At 43.8% G+C, this 24467-nt stretch overlaps 1 protein-coding gene across 1 annotated transcript in view; it reads left to right on the forward strand.

The window, feature by feature from the left end:
• The first annotated feature begins 5016 nt into the window (after window positions 1-5016).
• Window positions 5017-24467, forward strand: part of SVEP1 (sushi, von Willebrand factor type A, EGF and pentraxin domain containing 1) — a 133307-nt gene continuing 113856 nt past the window's right edge. Inside the window, exons 1-2 of the mRNA XM_062604470.1 lie at window positions 5017-5744; window positions 23753-24008. Coding sequence (XP_062460454.1) covers window positions 5226-5744; window positions 23753-24008 — 775 coding nt within the window. The 5' untranslated portion in view covers window positions 5017-5225. The remainder of the gene's footprint in view (window positions 5745-23752; window positions 24009-24467) is intronic.

Below are 24467 nucleotides of genomic sequence, written 5' to 3' on the forward strand. Positions count from 1 at the left end.
ATACAGAGTCTTAACAACCCTGATTGAAATACAGCCTGACATCTGCAAAGGGAAGTGGACAGCAGAGAGGAATCCTCTACCATGCCAATGGCTGAAACGGGAGAAAGAAGTCTGGCTCTGTTTGCTTCATATTGTGTGAGGTGTCCCCAGATAAAGGCTGTGTGCTTGAGCACAAAGAGAGCCTTAGAAAAACCTTAAGTAATCAGGTCCTGATTTCTGTTGTTAAGCTGTCATTTTATCTCTCATTTAGATAAAATGTAGAATGTCACAAGATTCCTGCAGAAGACTTTAACATTTCAGTTGCAGCTGTATTTCCACTGTGGCACGAAGTTGCTAACAGAACATCTTTACTGCAAAAACAAAAGGGACCTGCATTCCTCCAAAAATTGTAGGGTATGCGATACTGCAGCGTTGTCTCTGCAGGCAGAAATACTGTGTGGGTTGTATACAAGGATGTATTCTGTCCAGCTGTATTTGGGGCAACATGAAGAGAGGGAATATAATGCTTTTCTTCTCCATATTTGGAAAGATGTTTGGCCATGTTTCATTGAGTAATTCAACCAAAAAACTATTTGGCTAAAGGACAGCAATCCCCAGACTGCTTGTTTGCATAAGGGATTTTAACCAGGGGTAAAAATTTCCCTTTTGTTCAGTAAGCAGGGTAGTGTTAAATGACCATATGATCTTGCGGGGAGACAGTAAAGAATTGCTGGAATTCACAAAGTCTGTGGATTTTAATAAGACAATTAAAGAGATAAAGCAATGTGATTGTAAAAGCAGTTGAGCGCTGCTCTTAAGCTTTCCTTTTCAGGACCAGTCAGCCCTCTTCTGTCACAAGGCAAATGCAGTTTATTCACAAGATCTAGTGCTTTTTGTTACCTGCTGTTTTGTAATGGAATAGAGTCACAGTCCAGCACCACCTTCTTGTGTACATTGTCATCAGAAGCCACATAAAACCTGCATATTCTGCTCAAGTAGTGAAGCCAAGGGAGGTATTTTGACCTTCAGGGATGCTGAAAGCGGGAAAAACTCCTTCTGCTCTCCACTTCCCCATCTGCTACAAATCAGTAGGAACCAAAGCACAAATTATATGCATGAATACAACAGGGAAAAGACCATCAAAAGCAGAGGGCTTAAGCACATCAACATGGAAAGGATTTGTAAAGAGCTGGCAGGCAGGCTTGTAGAAGGCAATTTCATTACAATAGAGATTTCCCCTGGAAATGGTGCTTTTGGAAAGGCTTAGTGAACATATAGTGAAGAGATAGCTTGCTGCCTACACATGCACACACGACCTCCACTATCAGCAACATGACTTTTGCAAGCACAACCCCATGAATAAAATACCTTCCTCAGGACTTCACAGGCTAAATTCACACTTCTGAAGTTTTGATTTATTCCAGAAATTATTCAATATTTTTCCCAAACCATGTTGGGAACACACTGGAATACTTTGGATGTTCACACTCTTTCCCTCATACCATTAGATTGTGATCATTACAGATGCTGATGCTAACTCTCTTAGTTTCTTGTAATGCTTTGCTTAGTGTCTCTTGCCTGCACAGGTAGGTTGAATGCCAGTGATTTTGAAGAGAGTAACCTGTGTTATACGCAAGGGAGAATATGTGAGGAGAGTTACTACTCACAGGTCACCAATTCTTTTTGAAGTCTTTCGTATGCTAACTATGCACGGATTGAAAGGAAATTTTCCCTTTCCACTTCAATGTTCCTTGATTTTGCTTCCCATCAGTACCATGCTTGGATCTCTGTCTTGCATCCAGGGTCACAGCTTAGCTGTTCACCTATTTAGTCCTTTTCGACTGTGAACTCCATGTACCATAAATATATTTACATCTTGAATTGTTGACTTCACTCTGCTGTCCTTATACAAATAGAGTTGAACCTGTAAGACCTTCTGTGAAGCATGACTGCAGGGCCTGCAAGACCTAGGATAATACACGTTTTCAAAAATTGCACATGTATCAATGAAAAAAACATAATTGCCCTGTTATTTTTTACGTTCTCAATTCTGAATTGCCAAAACTGAAATTAATTGCTGTGTTCTCACAATCATACCTGACTGTGGTTCCCCACACTGGCAATGCCACACTGGTCCCTTTTTTTGGAGGTAAGGAATGCCATCCAGAGGGACCCTGACACACTTCTGTGGTGGGCTGATGCCAACCTTATGAAGTTTAACCATGACAAGTGCAAGGTCATACACCTGGGTCAGAGCAATCCCAGGAACAGCTACAGGATGGGCAGAGAAGAGATTCAGAGCAGCCCTGCAGAGAAGGACTTGGGGGTGCTGGTCAATGAGAAAATAAACATGAGCTGGCTTCAGTGTGCACTCACAGCCCAGAAAGCCAACCGTATCCTGGGCTGCATCAAAAGGAGCGTGACCAGCAGGTCAAAGGAGGTGATCCTGCCCCTCTACTCTGCTCTTGTGAGACCTCACCTGGAGTATTGTGTGCAGTTCTGGTGTCCTCAACATAGAAAGGACATGGAACTGTTGGAACAAGTCCAGAGGAGGGCCACAAGGATGATCAGGGGACTGGAGCACCTCCCCTATGAATGAAGACAGGCTGAGAAAGTTGGGGCTGTTCAGCCTGGAGAAGAGAAGGCTGCTTGGAGACCTCATAGCAGCCTTCCAGTATCTGAAGGGGGGCTATAGGGATGCTGGGGAGAGACTCTTCATTAGGGACTGTAGTGATAGGACAAGGGGTAATGGGTTAAATCTTAAACAGGGGAAGTTTAGATTGGATATAAGGAAGAAATTCTCTACTGTAAAGGTGGTGATGCACTGGAATGGGTTGCCCAGGGAAGTAGTGAATGCTCCGTCCCTGGCAGTGTTCAAGGCCAGGTTGGACAGAGCCTTGGGTGACATGGTTTTGTGTGAGGTGTCCCTGTGGCAAGGGGTTGGAACTTGATGATCTTGAGGTCCTTTCCAATCCTAACTATTCTATGATTCTCTGATTCTAATGCAGGAGGTGCCTATGAAAACTGGCCATTGACATGAATTGCTCAATTGTTCTTCCTTTGATAAAAATGCTTTCAGTTCATCCTCCTTTCCTTTGCTTCTGAGTCCTAAAATGTGTGACATTTATAAACCTAAATCTGGTCTAAGGAAAATATGGGGCAACCAAGGGAACTGACAGTAGCTTTCAAATAAACTAAACCAACAGAAGAATACTTTCAATTACCTCAACACTAAGGAGTAACAGTAGCACAATGTACCTGCAATGATCCCCCTCACTTAGGAGTGCCTTGCAGAAACCAGACATTTCTCTCACTTCCACCTCCTCTTCTTGTTTATAGTTTTCCACTCTTCCATTCTGGTCTGTACAAAGACTGACAAGGTTTCTAGCCTAATAAAAGGCAAAGAGCACTCTGAGGTATGCTAGTGGTGGGACTAAGACCACAGTGAATGCAATTGCAGCATCATTTGTTTAATCCTCCAAAGACCAACAGCACAAATCAACTTGCTGAAGGTTTTGGTGGTTGTAGCAACTTTCAGTTACCCTTTTCAAGACAGAAAGTCTGTAGATTAATGCAAGAGGGATGCTGTAGTGTTATTTCACCGTCACATGAATATTTAACTGATTCCCCTCATCAGCTGCATATCCTTCAGTACCAAAACTACTTTTCACATATGCCTCCGTGTTTGATTGCTATCTTTTCTTCAAGCAGTAAGTGGCAAATGTATACCTAAGAAACAGACTTTTATGAAGCACTAAAACTACTACATTCAAGTAAAAACACATTAGAAACATATATTAAATGCACCATTTCCCTAATTAAATAATATCTTCTGTCACTTAGTCTGCTGTTATTTGCACTGGAATTTAGAGTATTGCTGGAAAGTCAAAGGGATGATATTGGATCAATTTTCCAGCAGGGACACCCCAGTGAAAAAAGAGTAAATAATTCAATTAAACGTAAATGTGGGGTTTGACTTGCAAATGCACCAACGTACCTGTGGTATTCCATGGCACTGTGAAATGTCAACAAAAGCACACTAAAGCAGAGATGAGAACTAGAAAATTAAGAAAGGAAGGAAAAGTGCCAATGAAAGGCAAAATCTGCAATAAACAGGTTTACATTCCCAAATGAGTTTTTCTGAGTTACTTCTGGAAATGGAGTTTATTAGCTTGAGGACTTTATAATACTAAACCAGTGGTAAAATTAACCCAAGTTATTGCTTCATAACAGTCTGAAGAATTAAATCTTTAGAGAGATTGGCTGAAGGGAGAGTGGGTTCTGAATTTGGGCAGGAGGTCTCTTTCCCAACATGATCCACAGACAACAAGAAACCATGGGAACCCTTCCAAACAATGGCTTGCCATCTCACACTTGGCTACCGGGAATACTTCATAACAAGCACAGAAGATTATTGTCATTGTCGGTACATCCATGCATATATGTTTATATGTACATACCCACATAGATGTACGCATGCAGGTGCTGTCCCTGCCTTTCACACACAGCCCCTTGCCCACACTCACGCCATGTACCCAGAGACCTTGACATCGCTTAGTGAGACCGCACATCAGTGAGGTACTGCTACATCTTCAAAGCTGATAAACTGAGTCCACGGGCGGATAAGTGTCCCCTTGAACAAGAGAGGAAGACCGTGACAGCGCCAGGCGCGGGACCAGAGCACACCAACCAGCCGAAAGCGCATCCTCCCCGCAAAACAAAGCTCTGAATTCACCACGACTAACGCAGCAGCACGTGTCAGCGCAAGCCCTCGCTCCGTCCCTGCGAGCAGCAGCTCCAGCTCCACGCTGGGGGGGGGGGGGGGAAGGTTCTCCTCGCTTTTGGTGGTGGGGGGGGGTGTCCTGCTTTTCCCCCTTATCCGGAGCCCGACACCGCTCCGGCTCGGAGTGTTTCCAGTGACCGCCACCCCCCTCCCACCCGGGGGACGGCCTGTGCCCCGCCAGCCGTGCGGGACCCGCTGGGGCGGGACGCGGAGGCGGGGAAGGAGCGGAGGGGGACTTGTTACCGAAAGCCGAGGGGGGGCAGCAGGGAGAGGGGCGTGCGAGGGGCAGCGCCTCAGCCTTGGGGGAGGCCCGCGGTGGGATTAAAGGACGCGGGTACCTGCGGAGGCTGGCGGGAGGCAGGCCGCCCCTCCGAGGAGAGCGGAGAGGAGGTGGGGCGTCAGAAGGCGACTGGCCGCTCTGCTCCCGCTGCTGCCGGCGTGTCCTCGCGCCCGCCGCCCCGCGATGTGGCCCCTGGTGGCCCTGTGCTGCCTGGGGGGGCTGTCGCTGTCGTTGTCGCCGTCCGCGCCGCAGGGCCAGGCGGGCGGCCCTGCGGGCGCCCCCTTCCGCGTCCCCAGCCTCGCCTCTCCCGCTCTGGCGGGGCTGCCGCTGCCCGACACGACGGAGAGCAAAGTGGAGAAGCTGGGCCGCGCCTTCAAGCGCCAGGTGCGGCGGCTGCGGGCGCGCAGCGGGCGGCTGGAGCTGGTGTTCCTGGTGGACGAGTCGTCGAGCGTGGGGCCGGCCAACTTCCTCAGCGAGCTGCGCTTCGTCAAGAAGCTGCTCTCCGACTTCCCCGTGGTGCCCGCGGCCACGCGCGTCGCCATCGTCACCTTCTCCTCGCGCAGCAACGTGGTGCCCCGCGTGGACTACATCTCGCGGCGGCGGCCGCAGCAGCACAAGTGCGCCCTGCTGGGGCGCGAGATCCCTGCCATCGCCTACCGCGGCGGCGGCACCTACACCAAGGGCGCCTTCCAGCAGGCGGCGGTGAGCCGCGAGCCGCGGGCGGGCCTGGGGGCGTCAGGCTAGGGGTGCTGGTGGAGCAGGGAGGTGTGTGCTGGGTGAGGTGAGGGGCTGGTGGAGCAGGGAGGTGTGTGCTGGGTGAGGTGTGAGGGGCTGGTGGAGCAGGGAGGTGTGTGCTGGGTGAGGTGAGGGGCTGGTGGAGCAGGGAGGTGTGTGCTGGGTGAGGTGTGAGGGCTGGTGGAGCCGGGAGGTGTGTGCTGGGTGAGGTGTGAGGGGCTGGTGGAGCCGGGAGGTGTGTGCTGGGTGAGGTGAGGGGCTGGTGGAGCAGGGAGGTGTGTGCTGGGTGAGGTGAGGGGCTGGTGGAGCAGGGAGGTGTGTTCTGGGGTGAGGTGAGGGGCTGGTGGAGCAGGGAGGTGTGTGCTGGGTGAGGTGAGGGTCTGGTGGAGCAGGGAGGTGTGTTCTGGGGTGAGGTGAGGGGCTGGTGGAGCAGGGAGGTGTGTGCTGCGTGAGGTGAGGGGCTGGTGGAGCAGGGAGGTGTGTGCTGGGTGAGGTGAGGGACTGGTGGAGCAGGGAGGTGTGTGCTGGGTGAGGTGTGAGGGGCTGGTGGAGCAGGGAGGTGTGTGCTGGGTGAGGTGTGAGGGACTGGTGGAGCAGGGAGGTGTGTGCTGGGTGAGTTGTGAGGCCCTGCTCGAGAAGGGAGGTGTGTGCTGGGTGAGGTGAGGGGCTGGTGGAGCAGGGAGGTGTGTGCTGGGTGAGGTGTGAGGGGCTGGTGGAGCAGGGAGGTGTGTGCTGGGTGAGGTGTGAGGGGCTGGTGGAGCAGGGAGGTGTGTGCTGGGTGAGGTGTGAGGGCTGGTGGAGCAGGGAGGTGTGTGCTGGGTGAGGTGTGAGGGGCTGGTGGAGCAGGGAGGTGTGTGCTGGGTGAGGTGTGAGGGGCTGGTGGAGCAGGGAGGTGTGTGCTGGGTGAGGTGAGGGGCTGGTGGAGCAGGGAGGTGTGTGCTGGGTGAGGTGAGGGGCTGGTGGAGCAGGGAGGTGTGTGCTGGGTGAGGTGAGGGGCTGGTGGAGCAGGGAGGTGTGTGCTGGGTGAGGTGTGAGGGGCTGGTGGAGCAGGGAGGTGTGTGCTGGGTGAGGTGAGGGGCTGGTGGAGCAGGGAGGTGTGTGCTGGGTGAGGTGAGGGACTGGTGGAGCAGGGAGGTGTGTGCTGGGTGAGGTGAGGGGCTGGTGGAGCAGGGAGGTGTGTGCTGGGTGAGGTGTGAGGGGCTGGTGGAGCAGGGAGGTGTGTGCTGGGTGAGGTGAGGGGCTGGTGAAGCAGGGAGGTGTGTGCTGGGTGAGGTGAGGGTCTGGTGAAGCAGGGAGGTGTGTGCTGGGTGAGGTGTGAGGGGCTGGTGGAGCAGGGAGGTGTGTGCTGGGTGAGGTGAGGGGCTGGTGGAGCAGGGAGGTGTGTGCTGGGTGAGGTGAGGGACTGGTGAAGCAGGGAGGTGTGTGCTGGGTGAGGTGAGGGTCTGGTGGAGCAGGGAGGTGTGTGCTGGGTGAGGTGTGAGGGGCTGGTGGAGCAGGGAGGTGTGTGCTGGGTGGGGTGTGAGGGGCTGGTGGAGCAGGGAGGTGTGTGCTGGGTGAGGTGTGAGGGGCTGGTGGAGCAGGGAGGTGTGTGCTGGGTGAGGTGTGAGGGGCTGGTGGAGCAGGGAGGTGTGTGCTGGGTGAGGTGAGGGGCTGGTGGAGCAGGGAGGTGTGTGCTGGGTGAGGTGTGAGGGGCTGGTGGAGCAGGGAGGTGTGTGCTGGGTGAGGTGAGGGGCTGGTGGTGTGGTGCAGTGCAGTGAGGTGCAGGATGCACAGTGCCCAGCTCTGAGTGGTGAGGGGAGGCACAGCACGGTATGTGGTGCATGGGACTGGGAGGCATAGTGGCTTGGTGCACAGTGACGTGCAGGTGTGGGATGGGAGTGTGGCTCTGCATGCCGTGCGAGGGTGGTCAGTGTCAAGGGGTGTATGGTGGAATGTGGAATGGTGTGTGGGATGTAGAATAGTCTGGTCAGGGCAACTAGTCACTGTCTTACTGTGCCATCTTTGTCTGCGGCTCCCATGTTTTCTGCTGCCCTTGCAAAAAAATGTGTGAAATTCACTCCTGTAAGGAGCATGGAGCCAATGTCCCGATTTCAGAAGTGATATATATGAGTCAGGTCTGGCATCTGAAATGTCTGCCTTGTTTCTTGGCAGGGGGACTTGGGTGCCTGATAGCTGTCAGCAATCAGACACATCTACACACTGATGCCAGGTGACTATTTTAATTGCTGATGACTGTCAAAGGTGCCCTTAAGCTTTGTGCACTATACCAATTAATAGTAGCATGTCCAGGAATGTTGCCAGAAACTGGAACACAATTATCTGTAGTGTTAAGTTGTTATACCATCCCATTGCACAAATTTGGGCTCGGCAGCTCCTGAGCATGTGTTGGCACTTGAGCATGCTGGGGAGTTTCCCAATAGATGGCTTGTGGACAGCCAGTCTACCCTGGAAGTTTTTTTACAAGGCTGAACTGGGCTACCCCTTGCCATTTGGCCTTCAGGAGCATTCCCAAAGCAGATTTCTGTTATGTTTAATTTCGGTTAGTGACCTGTAGCTGAGCATTGGGCGTACGTCTCTTGAAACATCTTATGTTCTCTCACTTGGAGTTGATGAGTGAGACTGCAAGAGGTGTGTCAGTCCTGGGCATATGAAATTGGCAAAGGTTATTCGCTTCTTCACATTTGGCAAGGAAAAGCAAGGCCATTGTCTCATGTGCTCAGAGTTACCCATGGAAAACCTGCTTTAGCAAAACACATCCCTGGATTAGATGTTCCACTGTGAAGTCAGGTTTTAATATAGATCCATCCCAGGGGTGCTGTGTGAAAAAGTTAATGATAGAAGTTAAAAGTAACCATTACAGACAAAACACAAGAAATACTGTTTTCTTGATATGGAGTCTTGACTAATCATATCTTTGAAATGGAATAAAGAAAAATTCCCTTCAGAAACCTATGATTTCAGTTTTATGAACCCAGTTAAACATTGCGGCTACAACAGCATCACTGCCATTTTACACTGTGGTCTCTTTAAGAATGTGGGAAGAAGAATATTTGCATGATGGCAGGGAGGGTTGAGATAGAATGACAAGTTTAAATTTCAGGGTGTTTGCTGGTTCTTGGTTAAAGACACTGGACTGTGGCTTAGTTCAGTATGTCTTCATGTTAGACAAGTTACAGCTTCAGGGAATACTTTTCTTTCTAGACACTAGAAAATGACTGGTTTAAGTTTAAAATACTACTGTTGGAATAAAAAAGTTGTTGTTCCCTCTGGACTCTTACACTGCTGTCCTTTGTTTTCAACTGTCTTTCGGTACAACTCTATTTATTTCTTCTTGTACTTTCCTGAAATGTCTCTTTTTTTCTCATTACACTTTAATGTGGTTTTCTTTTTCTGCTTCTAACCAGGATTCTACTTCTTTTCCAAAACCAAAAGTATCTGCAAAGCGTGACAAACTCTACAAAATAGTATCAGTTATGTGTTGTAGTAACAGAAAATGAAGGAAAGTGCATTGTTAGAATAATCCCAGCAATTCAACTGTCATGCAGCACTCTTCATTGGTAGGTCTCAAAGTGATTAATTCAACTCTGTGACAGTTCTATGGAAATTACAGCAGCAGAGAGATAAGTGAGTTCTGCAGGGTCATCAGGCCAGTCAGTGGGTGATCTGGGAACATCAGTGAACAGGAGCAAGATTTACTCAGCAGTTACTGTCTCAGAACCTGTGGCAGCAAAGCCATTCATTTAACACCATGCTAAAAGCAGAGCTACTCAGTTTGACAAGATGGTGCACGTCCATGTAATGTCCATCTTTCAAAAAGCAAGGGGGTTCTCCTTGGCAGTGCAGTCTTGCATCCTCTCCAGAGGTGCTTCTCAGAGAGGTTTATTGCAGTTTCTGTGTTTTGCCACAACGTTCCATGCTTACCTTTGCCCCGTGGACCACACTGTGACATTCCTATCCAGGAAATTAAAGACAAATTGTATAATGTGCACAGAAATATTAAGGATGTACTACGAGAGACAATGGCAACTCACAGCACCTTGATGAGGAAGGCGAACTGCTACCAGTGTTCAGGTTTGTGACCCCATTTGGGAGTTCTTGCCACACTTGAGCTAGTAAGAGCTTATGTCTTTTTTTTTAAGGCACGTAAATGCAGTCTAAGAAAGGGGAAAAGAACTAAGCTTACTCATTCAAAACTCTTTGGCTTCATGTTTTTCTCACATAGTGAGTTGGTGGGACAGCACAGACTACATGCAGTTCATGTTAGGCAGATTGCTTATTGCATTATGGAATGGTGCAGAGCTGTTGTGACAACGAGGAAGAACTGAAGCAGAATTGAAGAAAGTACAAACAGGTCTGAGCAAGTGTTTCTGCTGCTGGTTGATTAATGAAAGCATCTAAAGCCTGAAGAGCTCGGTAGTGTGAAGTGCTGAATTTCTCTGCTGCAGGTATCTGGATTGGAGCTCCTGATCCTGAAAGATAATCACTGCTAACAGCACCAGCTGGGCCTTGTGGGAGGGATGTGCGTTTATTGCCACTTCCATTGTGAAATAGAGAAGATGGAGTACCATACAGTGGTGGAAGTTTAATAGTGTGTTCTTGTCTTAGCACCCAAGAGTCACAGTTACATATGCGCCACCGTTGATGTGCCATCTTTACTGATGGACAATTTAAACATCCTATAGCTGCACTGATTGTTGTGGCTAGAAAAGTTGAAAACAGAAATTATTTAAACTACGTTTTGTGGCAGCCTCTTGACAAAATAATCATAGCCTTGCTTCTAAGACAGGCTTTTTTCTGTCTTCCATTGGAAGTAAAATGGGAAGTATTTCTTTTAAGAACTAACTTGGAAGTTGTAGGTGTGCACTGCTGTTGAGCTGAAGTCAGAGGTGGTATACAGCCATCCTTAAAGAGACAAATCCATTGTTCTGAATAGATTGGCAAAACAGTAGCTGAGTAGACTTGCTCTGTGTTTTGGTAATTATTGTTTCATTAAAAAGCTGGGCATTTTGCTTTTGTAATTCATCTTCACTGAAGTCAGTGGTGTGTGTAAGTGTGAGGTCTGTCACGGCACCTACACAATCAGGTGATGCATTTCATGAACAATCTGGGGTTTGTATCTAATATGATCTTTAGGTAGCATGAGAAATGGCCAGTCAGCATGTCAAATTCAGTGTTCTGTTGTCATCCAGTTAACAAACATGGAAAAAAAAAAGGCCCTCAAAAGAATGTAAGCACATATCAGTTTAGGATAAACAGTTCTAATGCTTATTTAATGCTTGTTTAAGTAAGTAATGGTGGCTATGTTTCTTCTTTATGTAAAAAAACAGAAAGTACAAGATGCAGCATTGTTACCCCCTAGGATAATTGGCTTTTGATTTCAATGCATTTTCAGATTCAGAATCTCATTTCGAAATTAAAACAAAAAGTAGTTGAAGCAACGGAAATTGAAAATCCTTTTCTTAACATATGAGTGGTTTAAATTTTTTATTTGAGGAAAGTACTATCCTGTTATTGACAAGATGAGCATTTAAAGTCATGTATGTTGTCTGTTTATCCAGAATGTGTGTATGGATTTTTATTTCTATGACTTCTGCAAAATCAGCAGCTAGTAATGAGAGAGCAGCAGATTCTGGCCTGTCTCTGGCATTGTGCTCTAAATATCTGGTGATGGCTTAGGTTAGTTAGAGTTAGCGGACTAGTTGACAGCAGTGTGCCTCTCCAAGTTCTGATATGGCCTTGGAGTCTGTATTAGAGATTACAGTGAAAAAAGCTGAAGTCAACCTGGTTTACCTCTGTGGTCACCTTTGAAATTGCAGACCTGGTAGTTGATGATTACAGAGCAAATTGAGAGTGGAGTTCCTGTTAGCCATCATTAGCATCAGCTGTAAATTGCCACTTCAATCAGTGTAGTGTTTGTGAAAAGTACTTGTCCTGCATATTGCAGTCCTGCATAGGATTTGCTCACAAGACTAATACAGTAGGGTCAGAGGCAAGATACACATCTGCACATTGTTCATTGTCTTTAGACCTAGCCTGAAATGGGGCTACTTCAAAAAGTTATTAAGTAGTTCATTTTTTATATGGCTTTTTGGCCAGGACAGGCAGAAAGTGTTCTGTGTAGCATCATACTTGGGGTAAGCAGGGATAATGTTTTCTTTGGTTAAAAACTTATTCTTTGGAAATTGATCTATTTGTGCTCCAAAACTTCTGTCCTGCATTTTGGTCTAAGAAGAAGTGTGTGATTTGGAGGTCTGGTATTTAGCAGATTACATATTTATTATCTTACCTTTAACTTAAGCATAATCTGGTTTTCAAATGTTAAAATGCATGTCTTGCAAGAAGCACTGCAGGATATTGCTACCTACCCTTCTGCCTCATCAGCTGAACAGGACAAACTGGGTTCATGAGTGTGAAGTACAAAAGAGCAACAGCCTGGCTTCAGGCACAGGCTGAAGAATGTCATTTTGGGAGCCTGTATCCCAGTAGAGACCATTAGTAGGGTTGTCCCCATGTGCAGTGCCTCTGTAGGGCAGTTCTGATTTAGGTGTGCTGAAACCCTTTACTCCAATGTTCCCCCCTCTGTTGAGTATGTAGGAAGCTGCAGATGCATAGATACACTGCCTGACACTAGACCCTGAATTAAAAACCTGCTTCCTCTCCTTTATTCTCCATGTTCTTCCTTATCCAGTATCCCTAAAAGCAATAAACATGATAGCTCCAATCAAAAAAAGGCAGAATGTGCTAGTGAGTGTTCTGTTTTTTATTGCTTTTTAAAGAATTGTTTTTCATGGCTTGAAAAAGTCACTTGTCAGTACCCTTTAACACTTTGGACTGTGTGCCCTCCCAAACCACGTTTTTTATACCTTGAATATACTCTAACAATGTGTTCATACTAGCAGTAGGGATAAGTAGCAGCAGTGCAAAATGTTGTGTAAAAAGAATTGTTATCAGATGGAATGGTGTACAATATTTTAATGCAAAGTTTATGGCTTACTAAAATCTGTCTCAAAGGCATTCGAGTTACCATACTTACACTCTTGCACAACTGCTGGCCAAGGAGTTTGGTCATGCAACTTGGTGGCTCTAAGAATGGCAAATCAGTCCACAAAAGAACTTACAGTTCTTTTTTTCTGTTCTTCAATATTTATTGCTTGTTGCACTACTGTGAGTTTGATCAGCAGAATTCAAAGATGTATGTGGTTTTAGACAGCAGAAGGAAGAACTTTCCAGCACAATACATCATATTTAGCAGTATTTCCTGACATGAACTTCAGCATTAATATTCTGTATGCATTATATTTTGTGTGTTCTCTGGCATATTTTTATGCTTTGTCGTTGAGTTCCACTTTTTTACTGGAATTTGAAAGTTAGATTTTACAGGCGAGACAGAATGTTTGTGATGCTCAGAATTTTCTGACTGTTCTAGGTGCAGAAATTAAAAGTACCATTTTCTTTACCAACAGTTGGCTCTTCAGATGGCCAGGACCCTGTTCAAGTCTTTGAGCCACTTAGTTCTCTCCAATGTTACCACAATCCAAAACAAAAACTCCTGTTATTACTATGATGTTCCCTCTGGGTCAGGGTCTTTCTGGTAACCTCAGGCAGGAAGATGAAGAACCTCCTTGAATCAAAGTTTTAACATTCAGAGGTGTGGCGCTTTGATGAGCCCATGCAGTGTAAATAGTGAAGCAATGAGCCCAATTATCTGTCCTGTTTCAATCCCAAACACTTCCACCCCCACCCGCCCCCCCAACTGGTCTGGGACAGCTCTTAATCAGTGACTGCTCTAGCAGTCCTGGAGCAAAAGAAGATATTCCGAAGATAATTGAGCAGTGAGAGCTGGAAGTAGATGGGCCAGGTCATGAATTGTGTTTCTCCTTCTGGAATTAATCATTCTGCTCAGCTTTTTTCCCCGCTTTTTTAAAGTAATGAATGTTTAAAACAAACACAAAAGAAACAAATATTTGGCAGATGCAGTAATAAATAGTGGTGTGAGTGCTCTGTCTGAAAATGCATGAAGATTAATTACGTATTCAGTAAAATATTTTTGAGTCCTTTTTTTATTATTATCAGAAGACCAGAGCAGTACTAGAGAACTCAAGTAACATCTTGGTTATATTAACGATGGGAATTGATCACACACAAAGAAAACTAGAATTTTTAATTTTTGAAATCAAACTGAGATCTATTAGCAAAAATATTTTGAACACAACACAGAGCATAGCAGCAGCATATGAGGCTTCCAGCAACTTTTCAAAGTGCTGATACACTTGTTAAAAGGTTGTACAGCCCTAAGAACTGAGGAAATGGCTATGTACATAGCACACCTTGTCTTATAATGTCCTGCTTAGAAGACCTCAGAGTAACAGAAGATTATGAATATATATATAAATATATAAATGGAAAGATATGCATATTAATTGTTTCGTGGAAACAAGGTGCATTCTGTTTGTTCCAGACTCTCCATGCTCAAAACTTCATGCCACCTAATTTCAGGCCATCAGATCCAACATTCCTGGCACTTGCGTGAAACAAGTGTGTAGGTCAAAATTCTGTGTAGTAGCTCCTGTCATTGCAAAGGCAATGGTTTTGGGTTGTGTTAGGTTTTTTCTTGATGATGGAGGAAAGAAACAGTCTTTGTGCAATGTGAAGATGATTTTCTTAGACTTGGAGTGCGCAGCTTTGGTCTCTGAGGTAAGAAGGGTTTACTTATTTTTCAAACATACAAAATGCATGAAATGGCGCTTTTCAACTGTGCGTCAGTACTTAAAGCATTGAAAATGTAGTACATGCAGTACAAGCAGTATCTGTGCTGATTGATTTGCAGAAAGAGGCAAAATTTAGGTTAATAATAAATACTAAGAAGCGTAAGTCAAATACGTGCCTCCCATATCACAGAAATATAGAATCAGTGAAAGGCACCTCCGAAGACCATCTGGTCCAGCCCCCCTGCTCAAAGTGCATCTGCAAGATCAGATTGCTAAGGACTGTGTGCAGTTGCGATATGAGTATCTGTCTCCAGGTATGGAGATACCACAGCATCTCCAGGAATCCTAGGTTCAGTGATTGATCACCCTTGTTTCTTCTGTTTAAGTGGCATTTACAGTATTTCAGTTTGTTCCTCTTCCCTCATGCTACTAATTGGAAGAATCTGGATCTGTCTTCTTTGCTTCCCTCCTCATTAAGTATTTATGTCATGGATAAAAGGACCTCAAGCCTTCTTTTTTCAGGTTGAACAATACAAGATCTGTCAGCCTTTCCTCAGATGAAATGTCCCTATGTTTCCTGGCCATAAACATGTCTGATGTTTATACCTCTGTGCTTTGATTTGTAGAGTGAGGATGTTTGACACAGCTGTGAGACTTACTCAGGTCATACCTAGTGAGCATCCACTCAGATGCTCACAGCATCTACTTAGCAATGCTTAGAAGGTAAGTTTTGTGCCTGAGAAAAACCGCAAAAACTAGCATTCTTGCATTTGTTATTGACAAGAGATTGGGAAGTTCATTCTCAATTATGCAAAAAACACACAGAAAGTTAGAAAAGGATAAAAGACAAGTGGAAGATAACTACATGCTGAGAGGGTGACACTGTGAAGGAGGAGATGAAGGTTGAAGATAGAGGGGATGAGAAGGATAGGAAAGATTAAAAGATACATGCATAGATTAAGGAAATGATTTTGATTACCCACCAATTGTTGAATAAATTAATCATGAGAATAAAATTGGTAGAGCTAGTACATTATTTAACTGAAGTGAAGATCATTGTAATACCAGCCTAACATGAAATAGGTGTATTTTGGTAACTTTTTTTTTTAACTTCTTGTTGTCTTCAACAACCTATTACATGTAGTACTATTTAAATATCTGGATTGATTCTATAGATACATGTTTTTCCTGAATTACAAGTGCAGTTCCTGCTAGGGGAGTAGTCAAGGAAAGCTTTTATATTAGTTAATTTCATCTATGTAGGTAACAGCTGGTTCTCTAGAGTTGTGTAACAGTGTAGAAGAGAGTGGTGAAAGGTAACTATTGGAAACCAAAACCTCTAACTGTGGAATATTTCTTAGTTGCTCTCCTGAAAGAGGTCACAAAACCTGAAGAGAGGATAAGATTTACTTGAGCAGAGCAGTGAAAGTAGCAGTGTTCAGTGAGCAAAAGAAAAGGTTGTGAAATCAGAGCTTTGCTGTTTTAGAGAGAGTGCAGAGAAGGTATAGCCAGGTCTTTTATGTAACATTTGTATCATGATTAAGGGGAACAGTATTTGTCATCCCCTAACTTTGCGTTAGTCTTGTGAGATGACCAGCTTCCTTAGGATTGCTCAGGATTCAGTGATAAGATGCCTCGTCTCCACCAAAAACTATGGTTGATCCCAGTACCCATTATTTTTTTTCTTTACAGAATATCTATTTACACAAAATTTCCTGCCAGATTTGGAATTTTTTACCTGCAGGAAGGAAGAAAGCAAAGGAACTTTGCAAAAGGATTTACATTGTTATTTCTCTGTGTGAGTGACTTGCAGATCCACTTCTGAAGCTGTCCACGAGAAATTGAGAGATTAATTAGCTTCTCATTTCTTTTATCCTTTTCTAAGTTTCTGTTTTTTGCATAATTGAGAATGAATTTCAAAATCTCTTTTCAATAACAAATTTCATTAATTTTTCATTAATTTCTCATTTCTCATTGGTCTGTTGGTTTTTTTTTAGACATTAGGGTTTTTTTAATAAGTGTTCAAAAATCATGTAGATGAGGCCTTTGGTAATATGATTTAGACATTTATGATCTTGGCAGCCCTGGGGTAATGCTTGGACTGAATCTTACATGTCTTTTCCAACCTAGTTGATTCTGTGATTCTAATGAGGTATAATTTATTCATTTTAATATAAGGTTAGTAGTAATGACATTGTATTATATATAGTTATATTCTGTAATATAACAATATAACCCCCATTTTCAAGAAGGTGAAAATGGAAGACCCAGGGAACTACAGACCAGTCAGTCTCACCTGTGTCTGGCAAAATCTTGGAGCAGATTCTCCTGGAAACCATGCTAAGGCGCATGAAAAACAACGAGGTGGTTGGTGACAGCCAGCATGGCTTCACTAAGGGGAAATCCTGCCTGACCAATTTGGTGACCTATGGTGGTGCTACAGAACTGATGGTTAGGGGCAGAGCAGTTGATGTCATCTACCTAGACTTGTGCAAAGTGTTTGACACTGTCCCACATGGCATCCTTGTCTCTAAATTGGAGAGACATCAATTTGATAGGTAGAATACTCAGTGGATAAAGAACTGGCTGGATGGCTGCACGCAAAGAGTTGTGGTCAGTGGCTCAATGTCTAGCTGAAGACCAGTAACGAGTGGTGTCCCTCAGGGATTGGTGCTGGAATCTTATTCAACATCTTTGTTGGTGACATGGACAGTGGGATTGAGTGTACCCTCAGCAGCTTTGCTGATGACACCAAGCTATGCGGTTCGGTTGACATGCTGGAGGGAAGGAATGCCATCCAGAGGGACCTTGACACGCTTGTGAGGTGGGCCAGTGTCAATCTCATGAAGTTCAACCAAGCCAAGTGCAAGGTCCTACACCTGGGTCAGGGCAATCCCAGGCACAGCTACAGGCTGGGTGGAGGAGAAATTCAGAGCAGCACCACAGAGAAGGACTTGGCGATGTTGGTTGACGAGAAACTTAACATGAGCCAGCAGTGTGCGCTCGCAGGCCAGAAAGCCAACTGTATCCTGGGCTGCATCAAAAGGAGAGTGACCAGCAGGTCGAAAGAGGTGATCTTGACCCTCTATTCATTCTGTGGCATGTAGGTTTTATGTAATTCCTAGGGTGAAAACAAATTTAGTCTTGAGTGGTCTACTATTACAGCAGAGCTGAATGGCTCTTTAATGGAGGGCTTTCTGTTTCACTTCTGAGGTGCAGTGAGCTATAACAAATAACATTCCCTTTGTAGCCTTTAGGTAGTGTATTCCCTACAGGGTATACAAGGAGCAGTGTAATTTTTGTGATGAATGCTCCGATAATGTTATTTTGAAAGCTAGGTTCCAATTTAAACCTTTCAAGGCTCGTTTCTCCTGGCAAGAATCCTGGCTCTGTCTCATGTTATCTAAGGCTTAGTTTGTAAAGTGAGACATCACGGTTTATTTCCCTTTAGACAAATGTATTAATTGCCACTTCCAAATAGCAGAAATCTTCCTTAATAGCGAAACACTGGGTAAGGACAGAGGTCAGGCCCAAGATCAAATGTTTACAGATTAGATACAGAGCATGTAATTGAGGCAGTAACAGAAAACTTTGATGACATCATTGCTGTGGCTGACAAATGGTTGAAGAATTCTTTGGTCTTGGATGGTACTCATCCCCTGAATACAAATGCTGTATTAAAACCACAGAAGATAGATGTTTAGCTGGTTTTGTAACTGTACTGATAGGATTTTGTTTTGCCTTACCATAGTGAAATTCTAGAGGAGGATTTTGTAGGACAACTTTTTTGTTGCACAAGACTTCATTTTTTTTTAATTCTAAGGATTATTATTGGCACAGAGAAAATGGCAAGCCTGCCAGGTATTTGTACACACTAAACAGAGACGGAATACAATACAGATGGCAATAAGTTTTTGCTATTGTGAAAAGAATGTTTTATTTAAGATCTGGAAGGATTACTGAAACTGACCTATCAGTCCTGTGAAGTGTAGACAAGAAAATGAGCACTAAACCAGTCAAAGACAAGGTGTTTCTAGTGGCCCATGCATGTCTTTGCAATCATCAATAGTGATAATTTTTTGTTTTGTTTGTACTTATCCTTTATTATTACTTTACAGTAGGGACCAAATGAGCTGTTTTCTCAATTAAACAAGTCATTTAGCGCCTTGAGTTATGGCTGGTGCTCAGTTTCATTTGGTGGTAAAATTGGAAGCAGGTGTGGATATTTATACCAAAGAAATAGATCCTCAGGATCCCTCTGAGTACTGTTTAGTAGGCTTTTAAGCTTTGTTTATTGAAGAACCTGACAATTTATGAAAGGGCTGCAGAACCCTGTCATGAAAAAGCCTTATCTTTGTGCAGATGCAGTCTGTGAAGTTGATGGGTACTGGTTAAATATATGAAACCATCTCTGTGTTTATAAACTTAGGGGTTGAGTGAAGAGACATTTTAAATATGTGAAATTTCTGCTGGGAAACCAACAGCATTCAAAATGACTTTCTGGAGAAGGAAGGAGAGCTGTGTCTTGGAATACAGGAATGTGAGTCAGGGTTAAAGGAAACAAAAATGATGTGAAATGCTACACAAATACTGGAGAGTAGAGGCAGAGCAGTGCAGGCTGTTACTTGGGTTGTTGGCAGCTCTGGATGGTCTCCTGTCCCTTATGTCACTGTGCTTTCACAGAAGGAAACAAAACATTGAGTGGAACACCAGGCATATACAGGTGATTTAAAAGTAGACTTGTGTCTTACTTTTCCCCCTCTAAAATGTTGAATGAATTCTTTCTTTCCTTATTCTTTTCCTTTGCTGTTATACAGCAGAGATGAGGGCCAAGCTGTTCAGTGGCTTTGCTTTGATTCCTAGGGGCAATATGTAGCAATCCTGTCTGTTCATCTGTCTTTTCTCTGCTTGGTCCACTGGTGCCCAAATATTTGAGTCCTCAGGTAGCCGGAAGACAGCTTCATGCACTCTCACCTGTTACTCAATTTGTGCCTGTGTGTGACAGAAGTGCTGTCCCAGAGAGGCTGTCCTTTGAGATGCAGAGGACATAAAAGTTGGCTGCTTGATTTATCTCAAGGTCATGCAGCTAAGGGTGTTTGCCGCTCAAAAATGGTCTTTTTATGGTGCTTCCCACTTATTCTGATGACCTGCATTTTTTAAGAGGACTTGGTAAGCTACTGTTCCTGAGGTCTATTTCCAGGGAACCTTTCTCAGTTGCACAGAAAGACATGGAGTTTCTGTACTCAGCACAGCAGTTTCAGAGGGCATTGGTGGCAGTCTAGTTCTGTAAAGCAGAGATCCCTGATAAATTACTAATTAGAATTAAATAGTCCTTTCTAAGATCGGTGTTGTCCTGGCTAGACTACTGGGGCTCAAGCTAGTTTGTTCATTGGCCATACAGGCGCATCCCTGCATTTAGGGGAAATATAGAAGTTTGATTGCTAAGTATCACTTGCTGAAAAACTAGGAAAATGTGTAATGCTGTCCACTACCTTCATCAGCAGTTCATGCAGCTTTGTGCAGTACACAGAGGGAAACAGTGCTGAAAGGATATTCCTGAAATTGCAAAGCCACAGCCTGCCAAAATTAAGCTTTGTTCTGCCTTCTGTGTGTGTTACAACATAATTATGAGTTGAAATCTTCTTCTGCTAGAGCAAGCTGAACATAGGTGGGGTCTTAAGAGAGTTGCACTGGTAATCTCCATTATGTCTCTCAATCCTGTGCAACTTGTGATTTCTTCCTCAGTTACACAAGTTCCACAACTTGCCTATATTAGGGACCTATTTTTCCACCTTTGTTATAAATGTGATTTGCAGTTTGGAAGTTCCTTCTGCAAAGCTCAGAGATGCTACAGTTGCCAAAACCAAGTAAGTATGGATGGAACATATGTTTTTCCTCATCCTGCTTTTTGAAATAAAAGGCATTTTCACTGAAACAGCTTACGACAAATACCCTGAATGGAGCATTTCAGCCTGAGTACTTAAGAAGTTACACAGACATGTAAGTTGCTTACATTCTGTTTTAAAAGAGCACAGTTAATGCTAAATACATTAATTATATCTGGTAATTATAAATAGTACTACATGCTCTGCCTGTGGTGGTACTTGTCTTAGAGCATACCTTTCAGGATGCATTTACAAGTGAAGCATTTGTATTTTTTCCTGCTATTTGTCTTCATGTTATCTTTTGCCTTTTCTTCATCTTCCTGATTCTTTTCACTAGAGTTTTCCACTTATTGTGGCTTTTCACTTTATTCTGGATTTCCACTTAAGCAACATGAGGAAAAATAGGTTTGCTTTGTAAAGGGTATTTGTGTCTGCAAGGGAATTTGGTTTCACTCCCTTTGAGTTTTGCATACAAGTAGTAATAAAATAAAGCCCAACAGCAAAACATTACTTGGCAGTCTTTCAGACCATGGTGCCAATTGTCGGTTCTTGGATTTATGGTGTGTATGCTTATTTTTGTTTAGTATCTACCTGAAATCAGTGAATGCCAAATCAAAATCAGATTGTCCTGAAATATGGTCTGGCTCACAGAGAAAGGCTGTAAAATCTCTGCTGGATCTTTGCGCTCTTGTAAGGTTTTGATTGAGCTGAAAGTCAGACAGTTTTACTCAGTAAGTCTTACTTAAAGATTTTGTAATAAAACTACTCAACTCAGTTTGTCTCCGTTTTTGGAATTCATGTTTGTTAAGGGTGGCTTAAATACATTTACTACTCATCAGACAATACCATGATTTTTGGGGTATTGTTCGAACATCTGTCAAATGTGGTCTTTTGTATTGATTTGTAGCATGGTAGAATCTATTATTTAAATAAACACAGTAGTAATTTTCATGCTACCAAGATGAAAGTCAGAGTGCAAATTACTTGGAAATTACAGGAAAGAGAAAGTACCCCTTCACAATTCCCTGCTTTACAGCAAGGACGAGATTGGTGGTGGTCCCATACTTACTCACACTCTTACAGGCTGTGGCTAATTATGAGAGTGGTCACTCCATAGGGTGGTTTCTAGTTCACAGCATCTTAACAGTGCATTTTTGCCGGTGCTTTGCTTATGTCCAAAACCAAACATGTTCAGAGAGTAATTAGCACAGGAGCACTGTCAAATTGGAAGGATGAAGTGGGTGGGAATCTGTGGGCATCTCCTCACTTGGGCACTACTGCATCACAGATGTTTTGTGTGTAGTATTGGAACGAATGATCCTTATGAAATCTGTAGATGGCAGCAGGGTGAAGGGAACCACAGGCAGTTTTTGAGGCCATGACGAACAAGCTAAAAGGATCTTGGCAAACTGTTGGAAGGGAGAAGAGCACAATTCCGTGGGGATAAATGGGGAATACTATGCTGGGGTTAAAATAATCAACAATCTCAATGATTGTTGGGAGAAGTTTAGCAATAAATTGGAAGTGGGCCTTATAATCTAGTGGATCAAAATGTAAGATAACATTAAAATATGTTAGCTCATGTTTGTTATCTCAGACAAGAAAACAAAGATGTATCACCAACAGCAGTTGCCATGGTGGGAGATACAGATAGAAAGACTTTGATCTCTTAGGAGCAAGCATTTTGCACACAATAAAGACAACAGAGTGTTCTTTTAGTCACTTGTTTCTCTTTCTTCAACTGATTACCTGGTTAAACTTCATGACTATTGTCTCTGACTTGACATTCAATCCTTGAATGCATGATGCCATAGGAGGTGCTAATGATTGTTGTTAAGCTTTCGGGTTTGTTTTTTATGCATAAAATTACCATTTTGAGGACTGCTTATTTTTCCAGGTTCCAGCTGCAGTTTCCAGTTTCCAGATGCGGTTGTGCTGGTAGTAAAGATTCAGTAGCTGACTGTAGGAGGCAGGCTGAGGGTGCATTTAGGGAAGCAAGTCATCCTGTGCATGGTCACTCTTCTGAAACTTGTTTAATAGGAGATATACTCAATTTTTTTTCTTTTTTATTTAGAGTTTAATAGCCTGGCAATGAGTAGGAACTTGTTGATAACTAATCTTATAACTAACCATCAGTTTCTAAAGCCTGTTCATAGAGAGCAGCTTAGGAAACCTTATCAGGCATTTTTGCATGGCACCTCAGGTACCTGAGATGCTTTTTTTGAGAACTGCTGTTCCTGACAGAATCTCTTCCATGTCACTACCTTTTCCTTCATATCCATGCACATGTATGTACATGTTCTATGACGTGTTCTCTCTCTATTCATGCACTACTAGATTTCTTGTGGGGTTACTGGGTAAATAACTCTTTTCCATCTGCCTTACATGGGAAGAGAATGACACAGCCGCTGTTCTCTTTTTTCTAGAAAGTCAATAGATTTTAACTTTTAGAAAGGAAATGGTTGAGGGATCATGGGAAGGAACCTGTGGAATTACAAAATTCGCAGGCCTGTGGCCAGATGATCACAGTGGAAATTTTAACCACTCATAAATTCCTCACGTAAAAAGTTGTTATTGTGTGTGAGAGCTGTTTCCAGCATTTGTGTCTATGGTTTTGACTAATTCTTCACCCAAAATTTTCTAATAGATCTATCAGTCTCTAAAATTTTTCAATACATCTGTGACTTCTTTTTCCTAGCAAAACAATCCCTAATAAAATTATTTTTGTTCTTAGTTACCATTTACAGACTATAGAGGATTTGTCCACAGATTACACACTGAAAGCCATGATAATGAGAGAGGGTGCGCCACCATTTGCAGCATATTTTCATGGTGGGATTTGGTGAGGTGTTCACCTGCCTGAATGGTCAAGCACGTTTGGAACCAAATGGCATACATATACTGAATGTAAAAGCAGCATGGATCAAACTGGCAGCTGATAAGGATCCACGTCACTCTTGTGGCATTAAGACAGTTGGCAGCATCTGAACTTTGGTCCCACGAGTCTTGCAGTAGATTTTCAATGTCTGTAATAACTATTCAAACTGCAGTCCGAAGGAAGTTCCTAAAGCACTGGTTGAGATCATTGCTGTCTGACACGAGTGACTTTATCAGTCAGTGTGAAAAGTGTCTCATTTCAGATCATATAATGATCTCTGTGATTGTATAGACTGAGCCACACTTCAGTTGGTCACAGGGGCTGGCCATATCTGATTATAAGCTCTACTTGCAAGTGTTGATCTTTGTTACACTAAGTAGTCACGCAAGGACTGAATGTAGCCATATAATTCAAATAAAAAGAGCCAGTTCATGGAGGAAGTAGTGTGCAGGTCAGCCAGCACTAACCCTTTGCTGAGGTGTGCAATTTCATTTTCTTTTCCAGCAAATACTGCGGCATGCTCGTGGAAATGCCACAAAGGTGATATTTCTCATTACTGATGGATATTCCAATGGGGGAGACCCAAGACCAATTGCAGCATCGTTGCGTGAATTTGGGGTGGAGATCTTCACCTTTGGGATATGGCAGGGGAATATCCGAGAGCTGAATGACATGGCATCCCATCCGAAAGAAGATCACTGTTACCTTCTTCACAGTTTTACTGAGTTTGAAGCTCTGGCACGCAGGGCTCTTCATGAAGGTATTAATGTACTAACCTCAGGAGTCTACAGAGAGCAGAGAGGTCTGAATAGAAAGATCTCCAGTGCTGTCTTGTAATTGCATTTTATATAGTGTTGATTTTTTATTCCCCCCCCCCCCCCCCCCCCCTTACTTTATAGCATAGGTAAAGGTTCATTGCTAAGGTAAAAGGATAAACTGTATGTTTGACCAGCTCATCATCAACAAAATGTGAGCCAAATTCTCCTCACTGGTATATACATACTTCCATTCAGATCTTCATTTTGCCCACAAAGAGCAGACTATAATCTTGACCCAGTGTAACTTTCACTTGAATAGGTTAACCTTGTAGTCAGATACATTGTCGTCAAAAAGAGGCACCTAATACGTGCGTTAGGTGTAGCCTTACTAGCTCCTGGTATTTTACAGAGCAACAGAAGCTAGCCTATTCAGAACTAATTTAGACCTCTCTGTATAAGGG

This window comes from Pezoporus occidentalis, unplaced genomic scaffold (genome assembly GCF_034315485.1).
Source record: "Pezoporus occidentalis ecotype Australia unplaced genomic scaffold, CSIRO_AGI_Poc_V1 ctg86, whole genome shotgun sequence".
NCBI lineage: Eukaryota > Metazoa > Chordata > Aves > Psittaciformes > Psittacidae > Pezoporus > Pezoporus occidentalis.